Below are 27800 nucleotides of genomic sequence, written 5' to 3' on the forward strand. Positions count from 1 at the left end.
ATGAGTATACTTCCTCTAACAAATGTGTTACACAACCACAAGTTACAACTGTATATTACAGTTATGCACCATAAGTTGAGTATCTACAGTTGTGACATAAGTTCAACTGAAAATTTCATTGTATCTTCATATGAAACATTGCCAGATCAACCCTCTGGTCTCAAAACTTACATAAACTTTAGACCTACCGGTATCACCTGCATCTCCTATTCCACACATGTTTCAAGTAAAACAAATGTTTTAAGCATAAGCAAGTTTTATAGGAGTTACTTTCAAACACTACTCATATGAATTCTTGTAAAAGAGACCAAACCCAAAATAGTTGTAAAAGAAAAGAAAAGTAGAGAAAAGAGGAGTACAAAGGCTACTGTGTCACAAGGACTGGTCAAAATTGTTCTTCACCTTTTTCTTGTACAATAGTTTACAACGATATAGGATTAGTTAATCCCTGACTTCTTTCTCTATTTCTTTCAACTACCATCGAAAGCTAATCAAATTTTAGAAAGAATTGTGATATAACAATGTGTTGTTGTCATAACTTGTCTCTTAAATGTCAGTTATATAAGGATTTTTTGGGAATGTCTGAGCAGAATGAATAAACATAGGTTGGAATTAAAATTTAATTACACATGGCTACTAAATACCTTGTCTTTGCATTAAATGTAGCATGGTTACCTGTATGTCCAAATGATATAATACAAGGACAAAATTAATCATAGACACACACATGTATATCAAAAGAGCCAAACATATGTTAAAACATAGCTTGGACCAATTTTGTTCAGTACAAAATAAAGAATGTATTTAGATTTGTTTCCCCGTCAAAAGCAGCAGCTGCACCAAGCAATATTTGTACCTAGCTATTTACACAGGTAAGTTATTGAAACAGGTGTTAGAATTGGTGAACAACCTGCTCCACGTACATGTATACTCAAACATTCCCTCAACATGTCAATTTTATAAAAAGAATGACAACTGAAAATTAAGTAATCAACAGATAAAAGTCACCATATAATTTACGTCTTTACTGATCTTTAAATTATAGCTCAAAGAGACAGAAATTGGTAATTTGTAACTAAATATTGTTCATTACTCTGTGTATTTACATGTAAGAACATAAACCAACATCAAAATAGAAAAATAATTTTCTCTACTCCATGTCAACAAAGTATCCTGCCCGAATGATAATCTGTTGACTTAAGTGAATGGAATGACCAGGACCATTAATACATTTTTCAGGAGCGAAAAAGGTGGGATGTAATAATCTTTACAATACATAACGGGCTACAAACCTAAACACTGTCTTTAATAACCTATATTTTAACTCAAATATGTGAGATTATTCATTCAATATCTTGTATTGCCAATTGGCAAAAGTTCAGGAAAAAAGGGATTCTTTAATGAACCTAATTCAGTTAACAAGAGCTTGAACTGCCTTGCTTGTGGTGATATTGGAATTTTTGATGGGGCAATGAACTTCAAGCTTAGGTCAGCTCACTGGTCAAAGAAAATCTGTCAGGTTTAAACTTTCATGTACATGTAATGAATTAACATAGCATAAATAAGTTCAACCTATTATGTATAATTTCTCAATTTGAGAAACACTTTCTTGAACATAAAAACTTAAAATGACAACTGGAGCATGAATATTGGGACAAGGTCAAGTGACAATGCCTAGCTGACAAGGTCTCATATTGAAAACTTTCCAGTCAAAAGCAGGAACAAGTCATTGAGAATATTGGGCAAAAATGTGCATGTCTAAACTACTGCAATTTATGATCCAGGGGCAGAATAATAGGTCATTTTCAAACTATTGTGATGTATAGGCTGAATTTTGACTGTGCCAAAATGAAAATATACAACCTTCAGAATCCCAGTCAACAAAAATATGATAACCTTCATGAAACAAATGAATCTGTATTAATTTGGGTACTTGATTGATTAAATGTCAAGAATAGCAATTCTGGCTTCTAAAGTAACAGGACCATAATTAGATACATTGGTACCTCTTCATATCTTACATATTTCTATATCCTATTATGTTATAATGTTAGCCTAAATAATTCAAACAAGCTCCATCAGGACTGAAAACATGCAGCATATAGAATTCAAAACAGATAAACATATAATATATAGAAGTTATTTTTAATATAGGGAAATCTTTATTTTAGTGTTTATTATAACTGATGAGGACAACAACTGCTTCAAACAAAGACATTTTTTTTTATATGTATATGTAATGAACTTTTTTTTGCATTTAAGAACTGTTACAAAACCTTACTTTAATGGGCATTGACTTACCAAGATGTAAAAAAAGGATTTTCATTATTTATTCAGTATTTCTTTGGTAGTAAAGTAACACCATACCTACAGTGTTAATCTGAAGTACAAAATTTCAATCCTGGTTTCTATGATAGATTTATTTATAGAGAAATACATAATTCATTAAGGATCTTTGTGTTAGGGATGTAGTACCACAAAAGAGTAAGATCTGATTTCGTTTGGTGGTTTGGGACAAGGAAACACTCCACTTCACCTTGCAAAGTTTGGAAGCAAAGAATATCGTGCAATACTGGTCCAATATCTGCATTGAATCAAATCAGAGACATGAAAGAATTCATGTGACCAAACATGGGTCATGACTTAAGTTACTTTACATGTGATTATTATTTAAAACTGATAAGCTGTCAGCATTTCAGTTGGAAATTTGTTTGCTGATTTCCACTGATTCAGCAAATCTTGAATCTCTTTACCAATAAATATCAACCAACTTAACTATTAGTCCCTTGGGTGATTTTAAAAGTAGGCATTAGCAAAAATCATTCAAAGGAATCCTGGAGCTGAACATCTATTGCAATTATTCAATTAAACTGTAGTTTTTTATTTTGTTAGTTTTAGATCTATCACCCAATTTTGTTCTGTATATCACAGAATGATACGTTATGTAAATATTCCATTATAATAATAAAATTGAGAATGGAAATGGGGAAACAAGTTTGTTCTGTTTTTTTTTTTTTTTATTATTCTACAAGATTTATGTGCAATACATTTTGAATTAGCTGTTTTAAACATACATTGTATGTAGTCACTTAGGAAATAAATAATAATAAATAGTTAAATAAAGCTGTAGATGATGACCAAACAATTGGAGATTTCCTGTCGTGTCACACGTTCTAAGAAAAAGGTTTGTCGTTTCGAATATCGAAAGCGGGTGAACCCAGTAAAAATGATAAAATTAACCTATATCACATACCCTAATACACCATCATTCCCATTTAGACAGGTCTATTTCTTTTAAAAGAACAGACATATTGTAATAAAGTTGAAAAATACAGTAAAGCAATGTACATGAATGTTTTTATTAAACCTTTTTTTCCACCGACCAGCCCAAATTTTTACATTAAAAATCTGTAAACCAACAAATTAGGAAACCCTGGCTTACATTGGGATACTGATAGCATTTTCTCAGATGTTAAATCTAGAGTTGACTCCAAGTGAACTAGTTCAATCAAACAAACTGAAATGTAATTACATGTGATGGGAAATAAAAAGGTCATTTCTCCTGTCAGTTGAAACTGGTTTATAAACTAAGGGCTATTCCATTAAAATGTATGTGGGAGGGTAGGAAAGGACTTTCAAAATATCCCTACAACCAAGAACCATTTTTTAGATAATTTTGCATAATGGTAAAAGACGCATACTGAAAAAAGACCCATGACCCACATTCAATAAGTAGAACTTCCCTTCCTACCCTCCCACATACGTTTTAATGGAATAGCCCTAACTGTAAGATGCTGAATGTTCAGGGGCAAAAATTACAGCCAATCTCATCCACACTAACTTTTAAACCATCAATTTACTGTCCATTTTTAAATTGAAATTCAAGATGAACTATTTTACTCTTGTACAAGATTTAAACCTTAAATTTACAAATGAAATGAAAGCAAAAGTTTGCTTACAAAACAGTCTTTTTTATATATGCCTTCCCTTATATAATGTTGGGGATGTCAACATATTTTGTACTTGGCAGTGTGAACAATTGCTGTTCTATATATTAATGAACCTGGAAATTGGATAAATCGTTGCTGAGTTTGAGTCTTAATTGAGTTATCCTCCTTTGCATGCAATTTGCACATACCACTGTGCACAATAAAATAAAATTCTTAAATTCAATTCGACCAAAAATTAAATTAAATACAACGTCCTATTTTACGTCAACCCATTTCTCAACTATGGATACTAACAGCTCATAACCTATATATCTATGCAATCAAAATTAATATTGTAAGATGCACTTTAATATGGCTAAGTGAATTTTATCAAATATCTGAATAATTAATAGTGAACAAATATAAATTGTAATACATAATATTTCCTCACTAAGTGTATTCCAGGCTATATTTTTCCAGTAGATTAAACATGATAATGTATAAAATCACTTTTTAAATACAATATGCCATGATACAAAGCTCACAAACTGTTGCATGTTATTGACAATGTCATTACAATACTTTCGCTGATGACATTTGACTGGTAATATATTGAGTTCTTAAGTCGTGAAATATCAAGCTACTTAGTATTATTTTAATACTCATACACTACATTTAAAAATACCATCAAAAGTTAATTTGATGGTTTCAGAATACAACTAAATTGTACTCTTAATACACAATTCTTATGGAAAGTATCCAATGCCTTTCTATTGGCAGGATTTTATAGACATGAGATTGAGTATGAAGAAAAGTAGAAGTGGCGTATACACCAAATAGAGAACAAACAACAATAAAAGTAGCCAAAAGACATCTAGAGGGCAGCACACAGGCTTCAACAATATACAAGTGTCATTCTTAAAACCCCTTAATTGAGTTTATAAAGGAGCAAGTATAGGGATACAGTCGACTGAAATATACATTACAGGTGTCAAACAGTACAAGAGAGAAACTCTGTAATAAATATCAAGAAAGGAGACCTCTACTGAACAACTGTCAACCAACAACTGTAAATTCAGAAATTATTGCGATGTTTTTATTATTGCGATTAATGCGACAGGGTTATAATCGCAATAATTTAAACTCGCATTTTGAAATTTTTTATATGAACTAAACAGGATTTTTCTCAATATCGCAAAAATTAAAATCGCATTTTAGTCTAAAATGACAAAATCGCAATAATTTCTGAATTTACAGTATATCCAATAAAACTCATTCAAATCAGTTGGGAAAAGTACAATCATACATGCTGTAAAAATGTACTTTCAATCACATCTTTAGATGAGGTGTAAATAGCGAAATTCAATACATGTTGATAATCAGTTCAAATTTAACCATGAGGAAAATTAATATTATACTGGAGATCATCTTAATGTCATTTGTATAAGATATATTGAAAAGTGACCAAATTGTAACTTAACTACACTTGTGCCTAATTTCTAAGGCATACATGAGCATTTAAAACATGTTTGGCCTCAAGCCTGATCTTACTCTACTGACTGGATACAGGAAATATGTAAACTAATAGAAATTGACATGACAGCAATCCAACCACAAATCTCAAGTAAACATGAAAATTTGAAAGTCAGTACATGGCCTTTAAAAGAGGCAAAAGTAACCATAATTTTCCACTTTTAAGTTGTTGAAGACCAAAATACAAGCTAGCACCCATAACATATAGTGGACTAGAGAAGGGCCTAAATGGTCAGAAGCATTAACAAAGATGGCCAAAAAAAGAAATTTGATATTATCTGGCTGATGAATATTTTCATCTTTAAATCAAGTATGTTGGGTGATACGAAAAAAAAAACCCTACCCACTGCTGACAGGACTCCATAATGGAAGGTGAACTCAATCTGTGAACCCCTACCCACTGCTGTCAGGACTCCATAATGGAAGGTGAACTCAATCTGTGAACCCCTACCCACTGCTGTCAGGACTCCATAATGGAAGGTGAACTCAATCTGTGAACCCCTACCCACTGCTGACAGGACTCCATAATGGAAGGTGAACTCAATCTGTGACTCACCATTATGTACTTCTATACTTCTATGAATCTGAACAAAAATTTCTTTCAATATCTATAGACATAACTGAAATATGGTCCTGAAAAATTCTATGTTCTTTTAAGAAAGTTTTTCAGAAGCCCTACACCAACAAGACCAACAGTATTGCATTGTATTTCCCATACAATTGATGCTTAAATATGAAACCAATCATCCATAAAATTAGAAATTTTTATCTGAGTGTCTTCAAAGCCCTGTAAATAACATTTATGGACCTGCCCTTAAAGAAAATTCAATTTCATTGATAGATCAAAAGAATAAACATCATTGATTTTTCAACCTATATATTTAAAAAACATAAATTCTTAATCGGTATATAGTCATAACTTTTTTTGCACTAAGCTTTATATGAAAATGCTTAATCATTTAAATAAGGAAAACAAAGATGTACAGAGGAAATATGATTGATGTTATCTCATCTTTCATATCCTAAAAATACCACAAACTAAAGTTGGAAATTATTGTACTTCAGTCCCCATATTATGACAAAAAATACAGCATGAACAATTTGTTATTTACTTTCTAATTCTTTTTTTTTTTTTTTTTGGCATAAACTTCAGTAATGACTACTTATGCTTTCAAAAGGATCATGAGTAAAGAGGATCCACATATATATTTTGATTTTGTCATTATAGATCTTGTTAGATTATTCACATTTCTGACAAGACTAAAGGGTCTTCAATTGCTTTAACCACCCATATGGTTGTATGGAATAATAAAAGTTCTGGTGGCCATCTTTGATTGTAACTGTAAATTTGAAAGAAGCAACTATCAAAGTGAATCTATACTTAGAGCTGTAAAACCTGTGTACTACTGCATCAAACCTAAGTACTGAAAATTCAGAAATTATTTTGAATTTGACATGACCAACCAAATTTAGAGATTAATAATTGCAGTTTCAGGAAAAGTTGGATACAGATGTATGTATCAGAATGTGAGTTCTTATTATTGTGATAGTCACCCAGTCACTTTATTCAGATTAATAAGAACATCGCAATGATTTCTGAATTTACTGTACCAAATATTAAATATTATTACATTGGTTGCAATGAGATACTGTGATTCCCCAGCGAAATAAAATTAATTTCACATGTGAAATAAATCCGATAATTTCATTACTCTGATGTCATAAATCAGTGGGTGTTGTCAAATAAAATTTTCGTGACCAACCAACACTCAGCATTTGTGAATTAATGTGTTGTTCGGTCCATCGTTGAATATTTTTCTTTTTTGAATTTTTTGATTAGTTATTCTATCATTAAATCTATACTAGGTCCAAAGTTCCTCTTTGTTAGAGTGCCTAATGCTTGAAGAGTTGATGTTCATGCCATATTCACCTGAAGAAAATCTCATTAGTAAAGTCATCTCCAACACTCCTCAAGCCACTCGTTTAAAACATTTTAGTTTGGAATTTATACATTATGATATAACAAACATGTGGATTACACTGATAAAGTTTTACATAATACTGTAAACTTGAGTATTCTTGGCAGGTGCTATATTCCTATAATTCATGACTTGGAACACTTCAGGTGGCTATTTATTCTATAGCATGTTGATGATTTTTTTAAATACAGCAACTATTGGTTATGTGAGAAATGTGAAATAAATGAAAGAAACATTTGCACTTGAATGCATAAAGTTCCAGTTAACAGAATATTGCAGAAAGATATTTGCTATGAATTTCCTTCTATTTCAAGACAATAAAAGAACTTAGTATCAATAACTGTAGAAGACTTACTTTTCCTGTTTGACAGCTAGTGGTGGTTTGATGGGTGTTTCTGGTGGTGTGATCAAGGGCTCTAAAGGAGCAACTAAAGGTATATCTAAATCATCTTTCTTGAAGTCATTTGTTATAATAGGGCATTTGCTTAGCTTGGACTGGAAATCTGAAAAAAAACCCAACAAAAGTAAGTTACAGAACCAAACCACTATAAAAATATTGTGGTATTTGCAACTCTTTAGATTTTCTCTATATAACTTTATTGAACCTAGCATTGTACTTGTTTTGCTTTATCTAGCCTTCTTAAAATTGAACTGATTTTGTTTTATTTGGCCGTCCTAAGCTCTTTATATTGCACTGGTTTTATATTATTTGGGCTTCAGCTCTTTAAATTGCACTGGTTTTGATTTATTTGGCCTTCCTAAGCATTTTATATTGCACTGGTTTCACTTCATATGGCTTTGTAAGTTCTTTTTATTGCACTGATTTACACTTGTCACTGAACACCATGCAGTGAGCTACAAATGAGGATAATATCTTTCATTTGAACATCTTCTTCAAATAAAAGGTGCAGTCCATATTCACATTAACTGTTTAATAACACTTCAATGTTTGCATCTCTTTTCCTGTGCAGCAACAAAATAATGACAATTATGAAATGCTGTTAAGACAGGGAAATGATTTTAAATCTGCCCAAGAGACCCACAGAAATGATTCTCCAATATATAATCAATCCACATGGGGCTTTATTAATCAAAGCTGAATTAAATAAAAGCATTCAAGTTCTAGTGGATCTTTATCCTTAAGGTGACAAAATGAGTAACCTAAATTTTGTTACCTTTAATAGATTTTATAGATTTTATGGCCTATGGTCTTGAGTTCAGTAGCATAATTATTTGATCATCCCAACAGTAGTATAAACATGTGTGGAATGTTTCCAGAAATGACAAGTTCTGTATAATTAACAGTGATTTAATTATAATGACAACTACCTACCTTAATGAGCAAGTAACTGCTGATATACAGCAAAACCACGATTTGGTTTACCTTCAAGCAAATTTCTTTGTATGATAAAAATGGCCAAAACTTTTATCATCAAGGGGTAAAGTAGCGAGAGAAATCAAAATTACAGTAAATGACAGTTTGATATCAAAGAAATTTCTGAAAAAAACTGTTAAGAATAATAGGTGAAGAACAATTAACAGCAAAACAGAAAAACAAAAAGGTCAAAAAGGGTATTGAAAGGTCTAAAATTTGATAATGATGAAAGATTGAAAGTTTAAAAAATTATTAAATTATCAAATTAACACTCCAAATATGTTACTTGGGGACAACAATTTTTTCTCCCTTCATTTTATGGTTTCAGTATTTTCTACTATCTTATGGGAAATTTGTATGCAGATGTTTTTACAGAAGTAAAATTTCGTAGAGATACATTCTCTTAAACTAAAGTTATTGTCCGGAAAACAAACGTGTCTTCCGACAACGATGACAAAGATGACGACATGATAGCATTATACGAATGCAAATTTTTTGCGTTTGTATAAAAATGTGTCTCTCATTTATTTCTGATCTCTCTTTACACTGTCTAACATACAAAGAAAACATTATTTTGAAAACACCTTAAAATAGGCTTAGCTTGCTGTTCGGTATGAGCCAAGGATCCGTGTTGAAGGCCGTACTTTGACCTATAATGGTTTACTTTTACAAATTGTGACTTGGATGGAGAATTGTCTCATTGGCACTCATACCACATCTTCATATATCTATTAAGTGAAGATACTGTACACAACAGATTGTACTGTAACCAACCTATTAACCAGGTAGTGGCACTAACACAACTATTGTTACTGGCACAGTATCACTTGTATACTGATAGATGTTACTTACTTTTTAACTCAGAGAAGTTTCTTCCCTACAACAGAAAACACGCAATATTTGTTATAATTATCCAAATTCAGAAATCTAAAAGATTTTGACTCTTTTTCCTATAAAAAGATGTTCAAGTCCATAAATTACAAAAGATTACAGATTTTGGTAGATCAAGTGGATATTGGTTCAAAAAAGTTACATGATATAAAGTTTAAAGAAGACAACCAATTTACAAGTCTTGAATGAACAAGTAAATCTATCTCTTCAATTATCCTACATGTAAGAGAACATCTGAACAACACTGATACAAAGGCTGAATAAACAGAATAACAAAATAAACATCTACAAAATCATCATCAAAATTTTGAAAAGTGACTTCTTTATACTCATATATTTTGGTTATTCTGTGTAAAAACCACATCTGCTAATATATACATCCTAAAGATAAGTAATAGCCAACAATATGAGAAAATATTGTCATTTTTTTTGAGGCGTTTGAAAAAAACAAAATAAAGTAGTTCACTTTTGGCAAATAAACAAACTTACAATAACAGAATTTGGAAAAGGGAAGTGTTCATCTTTCTGAGGAGTAGATATGGCAGTCAATGGCAGCTCTAAATGTGTCATTTCCTGGAAAATAAACAGGTAAACCATGCAAGAACTAAGCTTCTTACAATAATCTATGTTACCTAAATTACACGTCTAAACCATGACATGTAGTAAACAGTGACAACATCGGCTGTACATGTATATGAATGGTATGAGAATTTTTTTTTACTTTTAAAATCTTGAAATAAAAGATTCCCTTAATATATATAATTATATGCCACCGATTTCAAACTAACCCATGCATCATTAATGTCAAAACTTGAAACAGTCTGGCACACTACACCATATATTATTACTGAAAAGCAACTTATATTCACAGATTTTTTTTAGGTAAAGCCCTTTCTAGCTGATTTAGAAAGTTTAATTTACATGATTTTCTTCAGTATTAAGCAAAATATTTGGTTGGACAAACTTGAACAGTTTGTCTGACATTTTGTTTTGTCTTATCCAATATTACACAACCTGTCAATAATGAAAATAACAATTTATAATTTTTTTTATATTAAATTTTGTGCATCTTAAGCACTTTTCTGGATTTACCCTTCATCAGGAAACCTCAAAGCCAAGAATGTATATATACTTATATACAGGAGAAGCTATATGACTTCAAGTATGTAAAAAGAAAAGCAAAACTTTGCCTGAGGGATCTGGAACCTTTTAATACAATTAGCCTGAAGATATATCATAGAATGACACAGCAGTTGAATTAACCAGAAACTGAATCACAATCAATAACTATACACAAAGCTGTAGTTCAAAATATAGAAATGTCAACAAACTGACATATCTTTCTTGTATTTCATGCAGTAAACCTCTTCACCTCCTCAATTCATCAGGCAATTAAACTATTTCTTCTTTATTTCCAAAGTAGCAAACAAGTGCAATTGTGTAATACCAAAACAAAGATTGTGGACCTCAATATGAATAAACTTTTTAGACCTGGACTTATGTAAAAATGATTGTGGACCTCAATGTGAATAAATTTCTTAGACCTGGACTTATGTTAATTAAGTCCTGTTCAACTTCTGACAACCTTGATTTTGAGCATTTAAGCTACATCATTGGAAATAGCTTCAAAACATAATAGAAGTACAAATTTATTAGTTTCACCACTTTTTTCATTGACTTGTTTACAATACATGTACATAAGCCTTAAGCATGTTTACAATATTTGCGATTGATCTATTTACTATAATGAGAAACATTTTCTCAAAGTCAAGTCGTAAACAATTAATCATTCATTCAGACAGTCAATAATAATAATATTGCATACAAAAGATGTAAACAAAATCCTATGCATGGTTCCAGAATTAAGCTACTAAAGCGATCAATACTGCGTCAGACCTGAATGAAATGATTACAGGATTAACACTTGCGAGACAGTAGGCGACAACGCAAAAGTAATCAATTTTTTTTTTAAGCTCAAGTCATTGATGTGTCATGAATGAGTAAAATCAGGATTCCCATCCCCCTTACATGTGTATTGTAGTCCATTTTACTCATGAAATGTGCATTATAGTCCATTTGAGCAAAAATTCCAAAAATATATGCACCATAGCATGTATTGTTGATGAAGTGATTAATAATTGCACTGACATGCAAGACATTACTGCTCATCAATTGCTGAAAGAAAGTGGATTTTTTTCTTTCAAGTTTCATATCAATTTTGTTCTCAGATTTCCAAAGAACACCACAGGTGAACATCAGGTTGAAAGTTAGGATTACATGTATTATTGTCATACAGTACTCTTGATGTATAATGATTAAATATATCTGAATTGTTATTTAATATTAAATACATTCTAGTAGTATACATGTAACAGGTAAATTCTCTGATTAACTTGTTCACGACTTTTCTAGACTCTTATAATAATAACTGTTAATCAGATCTTGCCCTTAGCCCCTATGTGTGGTGTGGGTGCTTATTTATCATCAAACATATATAGTTTGAGTTATAATGTATTTTAACATCTGTATATCTATTTTTAGTACAACTAGATTGTTGGATGGCTGTAGGTTGACATCACCAGCCCAGTAGTCAGCACTTCGGTGTTGACATGAATATCAATTATATGGTCATTTTTAAAAATTTAATGTTTGCAAAAGTATAAATTATTCGAAATACTAAGGATTTTCTTATTCCAGGCATAGATTACCTTAGCCATATTTGGCACAACTTTTTGGAATTTTGGGTCCTCAATGCTCTTCAACTTTCTACTTGTCTGGCTTTCTAACTATTTTGATCTGAGCGTCACTGGTGAGTCTTGTGTAGACGAGACGCGCGTCTGGCGTATCAAATTATAAGCCTGGTACCTTTGATAACTATTTACCCCAAACCGCAATTTTTTTATGACACTAGCTCACTAGATTTTGATTTCTATTTTTCTGTAAACTGTAAACCTGTATCAATATCATGGTTTTATGATTTAAAAGTTCTCCTGGTTTTATGATATAAAAGTTCTCCTTAACTACTGATAGACAGTACAATGTTTTTCCTGTCTTATCTATTGTCCACCTGTCCTATCCACTTAACATTCCTATATAACACCAGGATAAAACAAAGTACTCATTTCCAGTCAAATCTTAACCAAAACAAATCAAAGCACTGTAAGCGCTGTAGGCATTTAACCAAAAACGAAGGCAAACGTAATTATGAAAACTGTGGCAGTGTTGCTTCAATTTTTTTTTCAAGATTTGAAAGAACAAACATTAAACATTCGTATATTGTACATTTATTTTCATTTAATGAATTGATTATTAAGGCAAATTAATTAATATTTCATCAAGGTTTTCAAAAGCAACTCATATATCAATGTAAATGACCCCCATCTTCACCCCCATATGTATGATGTTACTTCATACCAAGTTTGGAATAAAATGACAGGTGATTATAAAACAGTTGGTCAAACATTCTCGGGCTTAACACTGCTTGAAAGATTTATATGTTTTCTTTAAAATGAGCCATAAATGAAAATTATTATAGGCCCAGAAATAATTTATTAATAGTTAAAGTAAATTCAATTAACCTAGATTCATTTTTTGCATCAATAAAATTTTATAATAAACAAGAAATAATTGTAACAGGATTCCGTTACGAAGTCTCCCAAACAAAGCCCCCATAATTCATCATTCCCATGGTCTCCTGACATTGGGCAAAGTCCAGTTCATATTGGTTTGGTCTAGTAAAGTGATATGCATATGTGACACCTAGGAGATTGACGCTGTATGTCATTCAAATCTTTTTGAAATGATGAACAGGAATAAATATGGTTTAGGTGTGGGTATCTCGACCGTTTACAGGGACTCCCCCTATATTTCATTTGATTTTTTATATTGTCCCATACATGAATACATATGGTTTAGGGGTGGGGATCTCGACCATTTCCAAGTTCTCAAACAGGAGGGGGTGGGGTGACCCCAGGGACTCCCCAAATATTTCATTTGATTTGTTATATTGTCCCATACATGAATATATATAGTTTAGGGGTGGGGATCTTGACTGTTTACAAGTTCTCAAACAAGAGGGGGGTGGGGTGTCCCCATGGACTCCCCCTATATTTCATTTGATTTGTTTTATTGTCCAATACATGACAAGAAATAATTGTAACGGGATGCTGTTACGAAGTCTCCCAAACACAGCTCCAATAATTCGTCATTCCCATGGTCGCCTGACATTGGGCAAAGTCCAGTACAAATTGGTTTGTGATATGCATAAGTGACGCCTATGGATTAACCCTGTATGTCATTCAAATCTTCTTGAAATGACGAACAGGAATATATATGGTTTAGGGGTGGTGATCTCGACCGTTTACAAGATAAAAGCACATTCTCAAATTGAAGGGGGGTGGGGTAAGAATATAAGGGGGGGGGGGGGTGATCCCCAGGGGACTCGCCCTTTATTTCATATGATTTTTTTTTTGTCCCATACAGGAATATATATGGTTTAGGGGTGGGAATCTTGACCGTTTACAAGTTTTCAAAAAGAAAGGGGGGGGGGGTTACTCCAGGGGATTTCCCCTAAATTTCATTTGATTTGTTTTATTGTCCCATACAAGAATATATATGGTTTAGGGGTGGGGATCTCGACCGTTTACAAGTTTTCAAAAAAAAGGGGGGGTAGGGGTGACCCCCGTGGACTTCCCCCCTATATTTCATTTGATTTGTTTTATTGTCCCATACAAGAATATATATGGTTTAGGTGTGGGGATCTCAACCGTTTACAAGTTCTCAAACAGGAGGGGGTGGGGGTGACCCCAGGGGGCTCGCCTTTTATTTTATTTGATTTGTTTTATTGTCCCATACAAGAAAATATATGGTTTCGGGGTGGGTATCTTGACCGTTTACAAGTTGTCAAAAAGAAGGGGGGTGCGGGTGACCCCCCTGGACTCCCCTATATTTCATTGATTTGTTTTATTGTCCCATACAAGAATATATATGGTTTAGGGGTGGGGATCTCGACCGTTTACAAGTTTTCAAGAAAAAGAAAAAGAAGAAGAAGAATAATAAAAATAATAAGAACTGAGCAAAAACAATAAGTCTCCAAACTTTGTTTGGGAGACTTAAATATATATGGTTTAGAGGTGGGGATCTCGACCTTTTCCAAGTTCTCAAACAGGAGGGGGTGGGGTGACCCGAGGAACTCCCCATATATTTCATTTGATTTGTTATATTGTCCCATACATGAATATATATGGTTTAGGGGTGGGGATATTGACTGTTTACAAGTTCTTAAACAGGAGGGGGTGGGTGTCCCCAGGGACTCCCCCTATATTTTATTTGATTTGTTTTATTGTCCCATACATGAATGTATATGGTTTAGGGGTGGGGATCTCAACCATTTCCAAGTTCTCAAACAGGAGGGGTTGGGTCGACCCCAGGGACTCCCCCTATATTTCATTTGATTTGTTTTATTGTCCCATACATGAATATATATGGTTTAGGGGTGGGGATCTGGACCATTTCCAAGTTCTCCAATAGGAGGGGTAAGGACGACACCCGGGACTCCTCCAAATTATTTTCATTTGATTTCTTTTATTGTCCCATACAAGTATATATATTGTTTAGGGGTGGGGATGTCGACGGTTTACAAGATAAAAGTACATTTTCAAATTGAAGGGGGTTGGGATGACCCCCACTGTTTTTGATAAATATTCATTTGAAAATTTAAAATTTTAAAAAATAAAATCCCATAGGGTTCTATAGTAAATCCCTCCCTTCTTCAGGCCCCTCTAAATACCCCAATGCACAAACAAAAGATTAATGGCTCCGCTAGACATGTTAGTCTAATATTTTATGAAACCCTAAGTAAATCTGACAAACGGTCAAAGTTGTCTTCTTAGACGGTTTGAGTGGATTCGGTCCGACTTGTCTCGGGGACGAGTTGTCCACATTACTTAAAACATCCCATCAACGTCTATTTCCGCATCCGTTTCATTCATAAAATATCAACACCCTTATTTGGCAAGATAAGTTAAAAATTACAGCCCACTTATATTACTTTATTTCCTCTATTATAGAGATTTGTTGTACATGAACAATATTCCTGCGCATTTTGCCATTTGGGAAGTATAAACGACTTGTAATTACCGATTTTCGGCGATGAAATATTTCATACAATTGTTCTTTGACATCGTAGCCAAAAGCACAGGGGATAATAAACTACATACGGATTTCTATTGAGCACTACTTCCTATGTGCAACTTCAAAAGTTTTGGGTAGTTCGACGATCATTTAAGGTTTTTCTGGTCATATTTTTTGTATTCCAGAAATAAAAGTATTAAAAAAATGTCCAATTAGTTATAAATAACATAATAGCCAGCCAGATAATAACAATGGCACGTGTTTCAGCATTTATTGGGTAGAACACAAATCTAGGGTGCTCGCATAAGGCAGCTTAACTGCCTAAAAACTGTCAGGCCATCAGATCTTGGGACCACAGATACATATAACTTAGCTCTTGCATAATAATAATTTGTTTTTTCAATAGCAAGGACCAAAATGTTTGGAATAGTACTATAAATCCACTTATACAAAGCAAACTTGACTTTACTGTTTCATTGCATCAAGTCAAATTGACTGACAGTGATTGTTTAATACTAAATGTACAGTGGCAAGTATTGCATGCATATCTAGGACAAGAAAATTTTCTTTTTCTTTCAGATGAGTTAATGAAATAACTTCATTTTCTTCAATATTCAGTAGTCTTCAAATAAATCCTGATAAATCTAAGGGAAATTCCTACCAACAAAGTTACAAACAGATTTCAGTATTTTATTTTTAAATGCCTGCCATGCAAACCTGTATTTTCTAATGGGTATTAATTTATTAACTTGTGCAATAGCAACTTTCAATTGGACAAAACTTTTTTTAATGCAAATAAACTGTTATCACAGAGATATGTCTCACCTTTTTGTAATTTTGATAATGCAAATGTTGAAATTATAATAGCAATACTTTAACATGCAAGTTATGCAAATATTCAAAGTCGATGAACCATGACTGAAGGTACATGGCTAAACAATCTCCATGGAATGAGATGTGCCAATGCTAATACAACTGCATACCAAATACCATTGACTTATTATAAGTCTTTCCCTTTAAACAAACCTAAACACAAACATTAACTTGTAAACTATGTAAAAGTTTCAAAGTCAAGGAACCATGATCAGGGGTGGGGCTATATAATCTCCATGGAAACGATACTTGCAAATGCCAATAAATTTGCATACCAAATATCATTGACTTAACATTAGCAGTTCATCTTAAACTGATCTAATCACAAACTAATACATGTAAACTAAGCAAAAATTTCAAAGTAAATAGACCATGACTGAGGGGGCGGGGCCAAATACTCTCCATGGAAATGAGATGTGCTAATGCTTATACAACTGAACACCAATTTACATTGGCTTACCACTATATAAATGGTTCCCCTTGAACTGACCTAATCACAAACTAATACATGTTAACTTAGCAAAATTTTCAAAGTCTATAGACCATGACTAAGGGGGCGGAGTCAAATAATCTCCATGGAAATGAGATATGCCAATGCTTATACAACTGCATACCAAATATCATTGACCTAACACTAGTGGTTCCCCATAAATTGACCTAATCACAAACTAATACATGTAAACTATGAAAAGTTTCAAAGTCAATAGACCTTGACTGAGGGGGCGGGGCCAAATAATCTCTATGGTAATGAGATGTGCCAATGCTAATACAACTGCATACCAAATATCATTGACCTACCACTAGTGGTTCACCATGAACTAGACCTAATCACAAACTAATACATTGTTGACGCCGGAAACAGCGTACCTAAGTCTCGCTTTTTGACTCCGTCAAGGCGAGACAAAAACTTTTTCACTCCTTTATAATAAACAACAATCAGGGCAAGTAGTTTAACTTTTCCTGTTGTTCATTTTTTAACCTTGTTAACTACATACAATCTTATTATAAGCAAGGTATAATATGGCCTTGAAATATCAGGATACATAGATATTCTTTTCTCCTTCACAACACATGCTTTAGTTCAAATATAGTACATGTACAAAAATAAAATGCTAAAGACTACGTCAATACTATTTCACAGAAGTGAAAACATCATTTATTAATAGTCAGTGAATGTTTCAATTACTTTTTTTTCTCTTTTGATCAATTACATATTTTGTAAATTAAGTGACTATTATGCAGACTTCAAATAAATATTATCTGCAGACCTTTTATTAAAAGAATCAATTACTGAGTAATGTTCCTAAATATAAATATTTCCTTTCATATATGCATTTAACATGTCTAAATATAAATATTTCTTTAAAATAAACTGACAAAATATAGAAAGAAATGTTCAACATAAAAACTCTAAGCTTAAAACCTAGGCTTCTAAAATTGTTGCTGACATTTTCAATAACTTGCTACAAATTAGCCAACTTCAAAGTTAGATTTCTTGACTGTGTTTGTTATCTACTAGTAAATACTTTTACATGGACATTTGGAATCTGTACAACATACAATTCAACCTTACCTTAAAAATATCATCAACACTTTGTGTTTCTTTATGAACATCATTCTGAAAAGAAAAAAAAAATATGATGATTTGCTACTGAAACTGCACAAAACTTAGGAATACAAATGCAAATAATAAAACAAAAAAACAGATATCTGAAAGTTTTCAATACACACATTTGTATGAAAACTTGACTTGACAGCCTAAAGCTACATCAGCTATGTTCAATTATCAATCAAAATATGTCAAAACAAACAACTTCAAAAACATCTACAAAAAGCAACCTTATAACCGTTATTGAGACAAAATGAAAAAGGACCTTTCTTCATGACCTGTAGATGAATGCATATATATAAATTTTGCAAAAAATAGGTAAATACTAGTATTGACCAGGCCAGGTAAAATACCGCTAAAATTACATTTTGGTCAATTAAAATTTTGTGAGCAAAATCTCGCATATTAAGTCTAAATTGAAAACAACTTTTAAACCTATGATTGCGTTGGATAAAAACCGCAATTTTTCTACGTGTGCATGCAAAACAAATTTCTTGGTAGAGGGGTCTAAATACAGCACAAACAACATTTTCCAAAAGACAAAAGAAAGTGAAAAAGTATATTTTAACAAAACGTATTTGACTAGCAGGTCAAACAACGGATGTTCTTAAACCCTGCTGACTGCCAAATAAACGGATCACCAGATGCACCAAAATGGATCTTAACTATTAATTTAATACTAAACAGAAAACAATAAACTTGCGGAAAAGATGGTATACCACAAATAAAAGGTGCAAAAAAAAGTATACCATATCCGGATTTCGACAAGTAATGTCTCTTCAGTGATGTTAGGAATCGAAACGGTACTTGGAAGGCCATATAATTTACCTCAATTTAGGATAGACTCTTGAATTTTGAAGAGTCGAAATAGGATGAACGAATCATATTAACCCAAAGGCAAATATAATACAAGCCCAAACAAAAAATACAAACAAGTCTAAATTGAAAACAACGTTCAAACCTATGATTGCGTTGAATAAAAACCACAATTTTTATACGTGTGCATGCAAAACAAATTTATTGGTATATATATATATAAATATGACAAGTTAAATACAACCATAGCAACGGTTTAAGTAGAATGCTTTGCTAGATAATTAAAGTCACATGACTTTGGAACTGCTAATTAGAAATCATTGAAACATAAACTATAAGGTAGCTCATCTTAAAGCAAACTTAACATCATGTAAAAATTTTGGTTACGGATTTGTTAACATGTTCAGTTTGGCCCAAAAAAATAGGTGTGTTTCAGGTCACCCAAACGACACTAACTTTTTTTCAGAATTATTTTTAAAAGTTTACTAAAGTTGTGTTATAAATTTTTCTTTGTAAATCCTTGTCTGTTAAGTAATCACACCATCAAATAGGGTATGGAATCCAGATACACAGACCTCATGACCTTTAAACCTCAAGCAATGATTCTTTTTTTTTATTTCGCATAAATCAATTACATTAATGTTAGTAATAACAACAAAAAGATTTCTTGAAATAATTTAATTTGGGTCAATTATAGTTACACTAAATCAAAAGAGATCCCAATGTACATTTGACATTAAAACTGTCCATATCCCCTCCCTGGGAGCGTTCTCAAAATCTTTTTTTCCCTGGTGGTCCTTGAAGAAAATCTGCTGGTCCCGACTATTATTTCTATTGCAAAAACCAAAATTGTGTCAGTCCTTGGCCAACTTTGGTGGTCAAAACCTTCAGACCACGACTTTTCAAGAACTCTGCAGTTCCCCTTTAAAAACCTATAAGTACTTAAGATTGGTTTCTTTATTTATTTAACAGTAAAGTTAGCAGCAGTTATTTTAAATTTTACATTAGACTTTCTGACATATTCTTAGGCATTTATTAATTAATCTTTGTTGTTTTTCTACATGAAAAGACAGTAGTCCAGTTATTTAAAAATTTATGATTCAATTTACAGATATAATTGTGGTATAATTGTCAATCCACAATTTCGCCACTCTGTGACATGAGTGCACAAAGAATATTTTACCTGTGTTTTACCTGGGCCAGGTGAAGGTCATAATCAGATTATTCAATTTATTTCACTCTGATAACTGGGATGGGAATGTCAATATTTTGAGATCATAGAAGTAACAATCTATAAGATTTACAGAGCTATAAATAAATCAGATATTCATTTGACATACGTACAGACAACTATTTCTATAGACAATATTCTATTTCAGGCTATAAACTTCTTATGTTGTTTTTTTCAAATTAAATGTCAATTTCTAAAAATTAGATAACAGACTGCTCATTATTTGTTGAAGGCCATACAATAATCTACATGACTTTTGTGGATAGTTGTCTCATGTCACAGTTTTGATTGATTAATTAACGTTTAATGCTTCCTCAGCACAAAACACAGCTATATTGCAACAACATCATCTTTTTATTGCATATTTTTCATATTCATAAAGAATTTGATAAGACCACCTTAAATAAACACCAGTAGTCCAACAAAATAGGAATACATATTACACCACGATTGTCCCTTAGAAATTTCTTACAAGTCTTTAGCTACAGACAGTAAAATTTGAATAAATTATAACATATCTTGAAACCACAACTACTGTAATTTCGTACATGTAATTTTTCTGAACTACTCATTAGGTACATGACTTTAATCACAGGTAAAATCTAACAACTTTCAAACTGTTTAATAAGTTAAAAGTGAGCCTATCTGTTCATGTAAACATATTTTAACGTAGTAATACTTAGTAGTATGTTACAAATGTTGGTAGTCATGTAGCTTTAACTACTCAGAAATTTTTACTGGATCAACTGGCATACAAAAAGAATTCATAATATAACTGGTCCTGGGATATTTTAGAGCTTTTCATATGGTATGAGTGCTTGTCAATGATTGGAGACAGCTGTCTGTTGATCTATATCTTGATTAACTTGTGTATTTGGGTTGCTGTCTTATTGACAGTCATTATGAGTTACAACACATCATTTATCGATATATGTATGTACAAATGTAGGCAAAAGATAAGCTAATAAAAGAATTATTCCACAAGTTCAAACTTTACATAGGTCTACAGGCACCCAATGACCCACAGGCCCATAAATTTGAATGTAAGCTAGGGTTTATAACAAAATTTATCAGTAATTTAGTATTGACACAGGATACTATTACATGTATTTGTACATTTTTGGCTATGTTGTATAGCATTGGTGGATCCAAAAGAGGGGAGGGGGGATTGGGGGATGGAACACCACCTTTCTTTTCAATTTTTTTATTTAGCTAATTTTTTTTTAAATTTTGTGAACGTTTTATCATGTTTATGATGTTAGGGGATTGGAACCCCTCTTTCCAAAATGACTGGATCCGTGCCTGCTATAGTGCCATGCATAAGCAATTTGCAGTTGGAGACTTTAATAAAAGCATTGAATTTCATTGGCATACTCATGTAAGTAATGAAAGGTTATATATATACATGTATAATCCCACATAATCAATTGCAGATGTGTAACCAATTTACTTCTAATCATATCAATCAGGAAACTTTATCAAGGACTTTAGTACTATTCACAGGATCTCTTATCAGTAAACAACATGTCTGTTAACCTTGTACCTGTAGAACTGTTTATGTAATTCAACTACACTTGGCTAGTACATGTATGTACTGCTACTTGATAGATATTTAGTCAAACTTTTTTAAAGTTACAATTTGTGCCTCCCTTTTTATTCATACATAAAAACCAGAGGTTGAAAAAATGTAGGTCAAAGGTCCTTAATTTTTTTAAATTGCAGGAGGATATTTCCAAAATTTGTCATTGTAATTCAGTAGACCGTTTTAAAAAGTGTTTGAATAACAGATATATGGATAACTATCAATGAGAGAACGCGTACATTTAAAAGGGTCATTAGCTGTCAAATTCATGTTCAACGATTTGACTTAAATTCTCACGTTCGATTTATAACCTACTAAAACATATATCCAAATTACAAAAAGTCTAAAATGAACTGTTAACAATGCATGGATTCGATAATATGTATCAGCATTTTGTGTGATAATATAGTCTAGACCCATCTAATTAACCATTGAAGTGACCTCCAAAGACTGCCGACAGTCATATAACCCGATATAAACATAAATATAGATATAAATAGATAGCGAACATGTGCAATTGGATTTTTCTAGATCTGTTTGATTTCATATTATAGGTTAAATAAATATGACAATCATCGTTTTTACTTTATAAGAATGAGTTTTTGTGGATCGAATCAGTGAACCAAATGGTTTACTCTTGTTTTACTTTCAATGTTGACTTTCTTTTCCAGCTTTTTAATAGTTGAACACGCCTAGTTCATGCGTAACCCATCTCTAGCTAAGGGGTTTAATAGAAGGTCACATTAATACAGATTTAATGAGGTCGAATTATTCACTTGCAAGTGAATAATTCATCAGCGATGTTTCTTAAAAGCTTACCAAAATTGACATTCAGAGTTCAACATGTGTCAATCAAAAATGGACAACAGCCTTCACTTGTATGATAGGCTCTGAATTGCCATTTGCAAGAGTCAAAACAACAGTGTTGGGAATATTGAAGAAATTATAATCAATTAATCGAAACAATATGACAGCATGTTCCAATTTGATTTTCTATTATAATCTGTTTTTAATTAAATGCTAATACATTATGTAATGTAAAAAGTTTAGTAACATATTTTCCTTATGCAATACTTGTGCATTTCGTATATATGTATAATTACTCAAACATACATTTGACAAACAACATGTACAAGAGCTTAAATACCATAAGAGGGTGCATATGTACAAAATAAATATTTATGGGTTTTTACAGAAACTGATGTATTAGAAGGGAGATGGCAAAAAGTAAAAAAAGAACATTTCATAGATCTGTTTTCTTTCGATTATTGAAAATTATTATCATTTATTAAAAAGATTCCAATAATTTATCATTTTTGGATTTTAATCAATATTTGGAACAAAACTACCCAATACCAAACTGGAGAAGTCCAGAAACCTAAATAATACATGTAGATATATTTCTATATCTCTTTTAACCTACAAGTTTACAATTATATGGGTTTTAAAAGTATGATTCAGTGATAAATTTCTCTTACCTGTCCACTAGGAATGGTCAGTTTCTCAAGATTCTTCCTCGGTGGTCTGTTAACTCCGTTAGGTGGTGTGAACTGTTTTGTACTGTTGCCCAGAGGTTTGGGCTTTTCATTTGATGGTTTGGGACTTGGCGTTGACTTGTTTGATGTAGCTTCGTGGTCTGATGATGAACTATGAGGGGATATAGGCTGACTAGATTTTGTAACTTTCTTAGTTTTAGGAAGAACAGGTGTTTCTTTTTTGATCTGCATATTTTCACTTTTTGGCTGTTGATTCTGGGTAGACTCTTGATGATACGAAGACTTGGAAGTTGAGTGGTCAGCATTTTGAACAGGTACTGGTTGTTTTGAATTTTGGCTATTCTTTGATGGTTCTTGGAAAGTAAAGTTGGGTTTTGAGGGGGGTTTCTTTTTCAAATTTTGTATGGGATGATGTTGACGAATGCCATTCCTACCATCGTTTGCAGGTTTGTTGTAAAAAGGGTCATCTTCGCCATATGACCTACTAGGAAGAGGAGTCTGAGGTTGACTTATAACTCCTAATAAATCAGTATCCCTATTTAGTGAATTTACAATAGCCGAATGTGGCCCTAACAACTGTTCTATTCTGTCATCTTTCTCTGTTGTCTGTAAAAAAATAATATGTCAAATCAAAACATGATTATAGAATAAGTCAGATGGAAAAAACATACTGGTGAAGTATGACTTCCACTTGGAAAGAATCTACACATACATTATTAAGTAAAATCATACTTGGAGTTTAACAAGACTATACATATTGATTCAACCTTTTCTTTTTTTTGGCTCTGCTTTTACAATAGTATTATACAAAGAATTGATGTACAAAAATTTGAAAATATTCTTCTTATACAAGATACATATTCTAGATTTATCATCATCCTCTTAAATTTTCTTCTATAGCTAAAGGTGACTTCTGAAAGTGTTAGGTTAGTAATTTAGACCAGACTGATGGTATCCTGCAATTTTCTCACAACATTATACTTAGCGAAAAAATCTATCAGGTATACCATAGATGTATAAACCCATCTGGGTATACATTTTATGTAAAGTAAAAATTTATAAAATGAATTTGGATTTAATTAGGTCCATGAAATAACAGCCAGTAATCTATTTGAATGAATTTGACCATATATTTTGTAAAAGTAATAACTATTACTATTACAATGTTTGTGGATTTTAAGCAGCATCCAGTCAGCTGACAACTAGACTATAAGTACAGTGATCATAATACATTGGTATTTGGTCACTCCTACTGTTGTGACAATAACAATTTGGATAAAAGGCTTTAAGATGAAAATAGTGAACCAATGACTCATCCAAAATAAGATGCAAGAATCTTCTGGACTTTGCCATAAGCATGGAGAGAGATGAAAAACAATATCTTAAACACTGCGACAATCAATTTTGTGAAGTACTGTTACATAAATAAGGTTTATTGATTTATTAGTGTTAAGTCTATTAGATAGGAATAAAACCATCAATGCTTACAACCATATATAACAGAAACATAACAGTTTTATGAACATTTCACTCTGCCCAGGGGCTTTCTTCAACCTGTTACTATAGATTCTATATATATATATATATTGTTGTACATTTACTTATGTATAGTACATAAGTATATTTTACCTGTGTAATTTTATATTGATGAATAAAAACACTTAATTTCAGTTTTTTAGAGTAGACTTCATTCTCATCTGAAGAAAATGAGGAAGAGGTGAATAAGACATGGAGAGGTATGGAGGAGAAAATTAGAGGAGGCATGAGGAGATTTTTTAAGTGCTAGGTAACAACATAATCTGGCAGTCCCAATATACCGGAACGTTTTTACTTTTATGACCTATTTTCATTGACTGACAAACAATGAAATATCAGAATCAAACCAAAACATTTGAGAAGGCTGGTGCCCTCACATTGTTTATATTGTTACAAACTGAAAGTAAGATTATTTTCCATGACCTAGTGCAAAATATTGTTCATTCCAGTTTGTACTGGCTTCTTTACACTTGCACAAGGTTGTAGACAATTAATTAAGCAATCACTAGTAGTATAAATAACATCTATAAATACTGCAGTCAGTCTTCAGGGACGTGTTTAAAACATGCTAAAAGGGGTATATTGATTAGTGTTTGTGTCAGCAGTGCTTCCCAAAGCTTGGTGAAATCAACTGGACATTTGGTCTAGTAAACCATTCATCTTTTAACTGGACTAGACCCTTTTTTATAGGATATTATATATAAATAACACATAGGTGAGAGGGTGATAGAGCAAATTGTTACCCCAAGAAAACATTGTAAATTGAGGCGAAGCCAAGGTTGACAATGACTTTTCTAGGGGTAACAATCTGCTCTATCACCATGATCACCCTCTATTATTTATTATACTGAATGTACTATTATTACTGTCTATCAACACTCAAATTCAAAGTAATCAACTATGACGTCTTGTACCTAACTACAATCTGTATCTAATAAAGCACACAATTGATCAAGCGTCTCTGTGAAGGGCAATAGAGTATTTGCCATGGGATAGAGTAAATTATTGTCCTTTTAATAACCAATCAAAATCTGGCATTTTGACATGAAGTATAATAATTACACATATGATAATTTGGACAAAATTAAAAATTTTATTGGTCATTTGGTCCAGTATAAATGCATATCACTTGACTGAACCAAACCAACTTTAACTGGCCTTTGCCCAATGTCCAGCAACCTTGGGAATGTCTGTGTGTGTGTGTGGTTTTCTTTTAGTGTATGAATCCCCTTAAATTTACCCAAAATAACTTTAATCTCCCCTAAGTATTCAATAATCTGTTTGGACAAATAGCTTTTAAGAACATTATAGCATTTACAACGTATATGCAATAATTCCTATTCTATATATATACATATACATTGTACATGGAAATATAAGATATTTTAATGCAGACCTTACATGTACTACTCAGTGTGCTGTTTGAAATTCTATTGACACCTGACCTATATTTTCTATTGTTGTCATTAGCAAGCACCTTTGTTTTCCACAAACTTTCTTTTTCAATTGTTCAAGGGTTTGTATAACTAATCTATATATTGTACAAGTTTATACTGTGCACTGCACAGAACAGTTATAAAGGGGATGGGTTAAACCCAATTGAACTTCCAAAGTAATCGGCCCTTGAATGGTGGTGTATGTACCAATTCAGGCTGTTATTTGAATATTTTACTCTGTTTATTCCTGGCGTGCACATGTGCCAGTCATTCTATATTTATAATTTCATTTAAATTTTGGTGTGCATGTACCAATCATTCTATATTTATAAATGCATTGGTGTGAACATGTACCAGTCATTCTATATTTATAATTTAATTTGAATTTTGGTGTACACATTGACCAGTCATGCTATATTTATAAATGCATTGGTGTGCACATGTACCAGTCATTCTATATTTATAAATGCATTGGTGTGCACACGTACCATTCATTCTATATTTATAATTTCACTTAAATTTTGGTGTGCACATGTACTGGTCAGTCATTCTATATCTACAATTTTATTTGAATTTTCATAGATTAGTTTTTTTTAAAAAGTCTGCAAAAATACAATCAGTCATGTCTTTGTCATTTGCATAGAAATAAATTAATTCTAGGTCACATCTATTTGGTCAACAGATCTAAATCTTAGTTCTGCCCCTAAAACAACAGCTTTGGGACTAGTTATTGGTAATTCCAAACACCAAAAGTTATCAACCCTTGTACAATTCAACTGTATGACCAAGTCCAACTTAACATACAGGTACATCCCTTATGAGGGAATAATATTATTTTCAGCAACACAAAAGATTTTGCCAACTTACTCTCCTAAGCTGAGGAAACCCAACATTTCTCGGCTGATTCTGTTTCTCTTGATTTTTTTTTATCAATTTAGCTCTTTCCTGCTGAGCCTTTTCTCTTTGTCTCCTTAAATGATCTGCTGGGCTGTAAACAAATAATACACAGATGTAAGAAACGTTTTGCATCACATGAAAGCATTTTTTAGTACAACTAATTGTTTAGCATGCAGTTTCAACATTGTTACTGAGGATTCATTTATTTTCACTGGTGAATTTTCATGGATTAAGGAAAAATTGTATTTTCACTGATATTTGATTTTGTGAATTTGCCAAAGTCTGCATACCAGTATAATACTAAACCCCTTACGGGAGGGATTGTGCTTGATTTTCATATGATGAAGACATAATCTTTCTATCAGTTTAATTGAGGTCTGGAGCTGGCATGTCAGTAACTGCTAGTAGTCCTTTGTTTATTTATGGATCATTGTCATTTTGCTTAGTTTCTTCTGTTACCTATTCTGACATGGGGTCATCGGACT

General features: G+C 32.3%; 1 protein-coding gene across 1 annotated transcript in view; it reads right to left on the reverse strand.

Annotated features, from left to right (window-relative positions):
- Window positions 1–27800, reverse strand: part of LOC127716383 (AF4/FMR2 family member 1-like) — an 87333-nt gene that overhangs the window by 57004 nt on the left and 2529 nt on the right. The window contains exons 2-7 of the mRNA XM_052222567.1: window positions 27286–27406; window positions 23429–24052; window positions 18286–18330; window positions 10197–10280; window positions 9669–9693; window positions 7797–7944 (exon numbers count right to left, since the gene is read on the reverse strand). Of these exons, the coding sequence (XP_052078527.1) occupies window positions 7797–7944; window positions 9669–9693; window positions 10197–10280; window positions 18286–18330; window positions 23429–24052; window positions 27286–27406 (1047 nt within the window). The remainder of the gene's footprint in view (window positions 1–7796; window positions 7945–9668; window positions 9694–10196; window positions 10281–18285; window positions 18331–23428; window positions 24053–27285; window positions 27407–27800) is intronic.

This window comes from Mytilus californianus, unplaced genomic scaffold (assembly GCF_021869535.1).
Source record: "Mytilus californianus isolate M0D057914Y unplaced genomic scaffold, xbMytCali1.0.p SCAF_9, whole genome shotgun sequence".
NCBI lineage: Eukaryota > Metazoa > Mollusca > Bivalvia > Mytilida > Mytilidae > Mytilus > Mytilus californianus.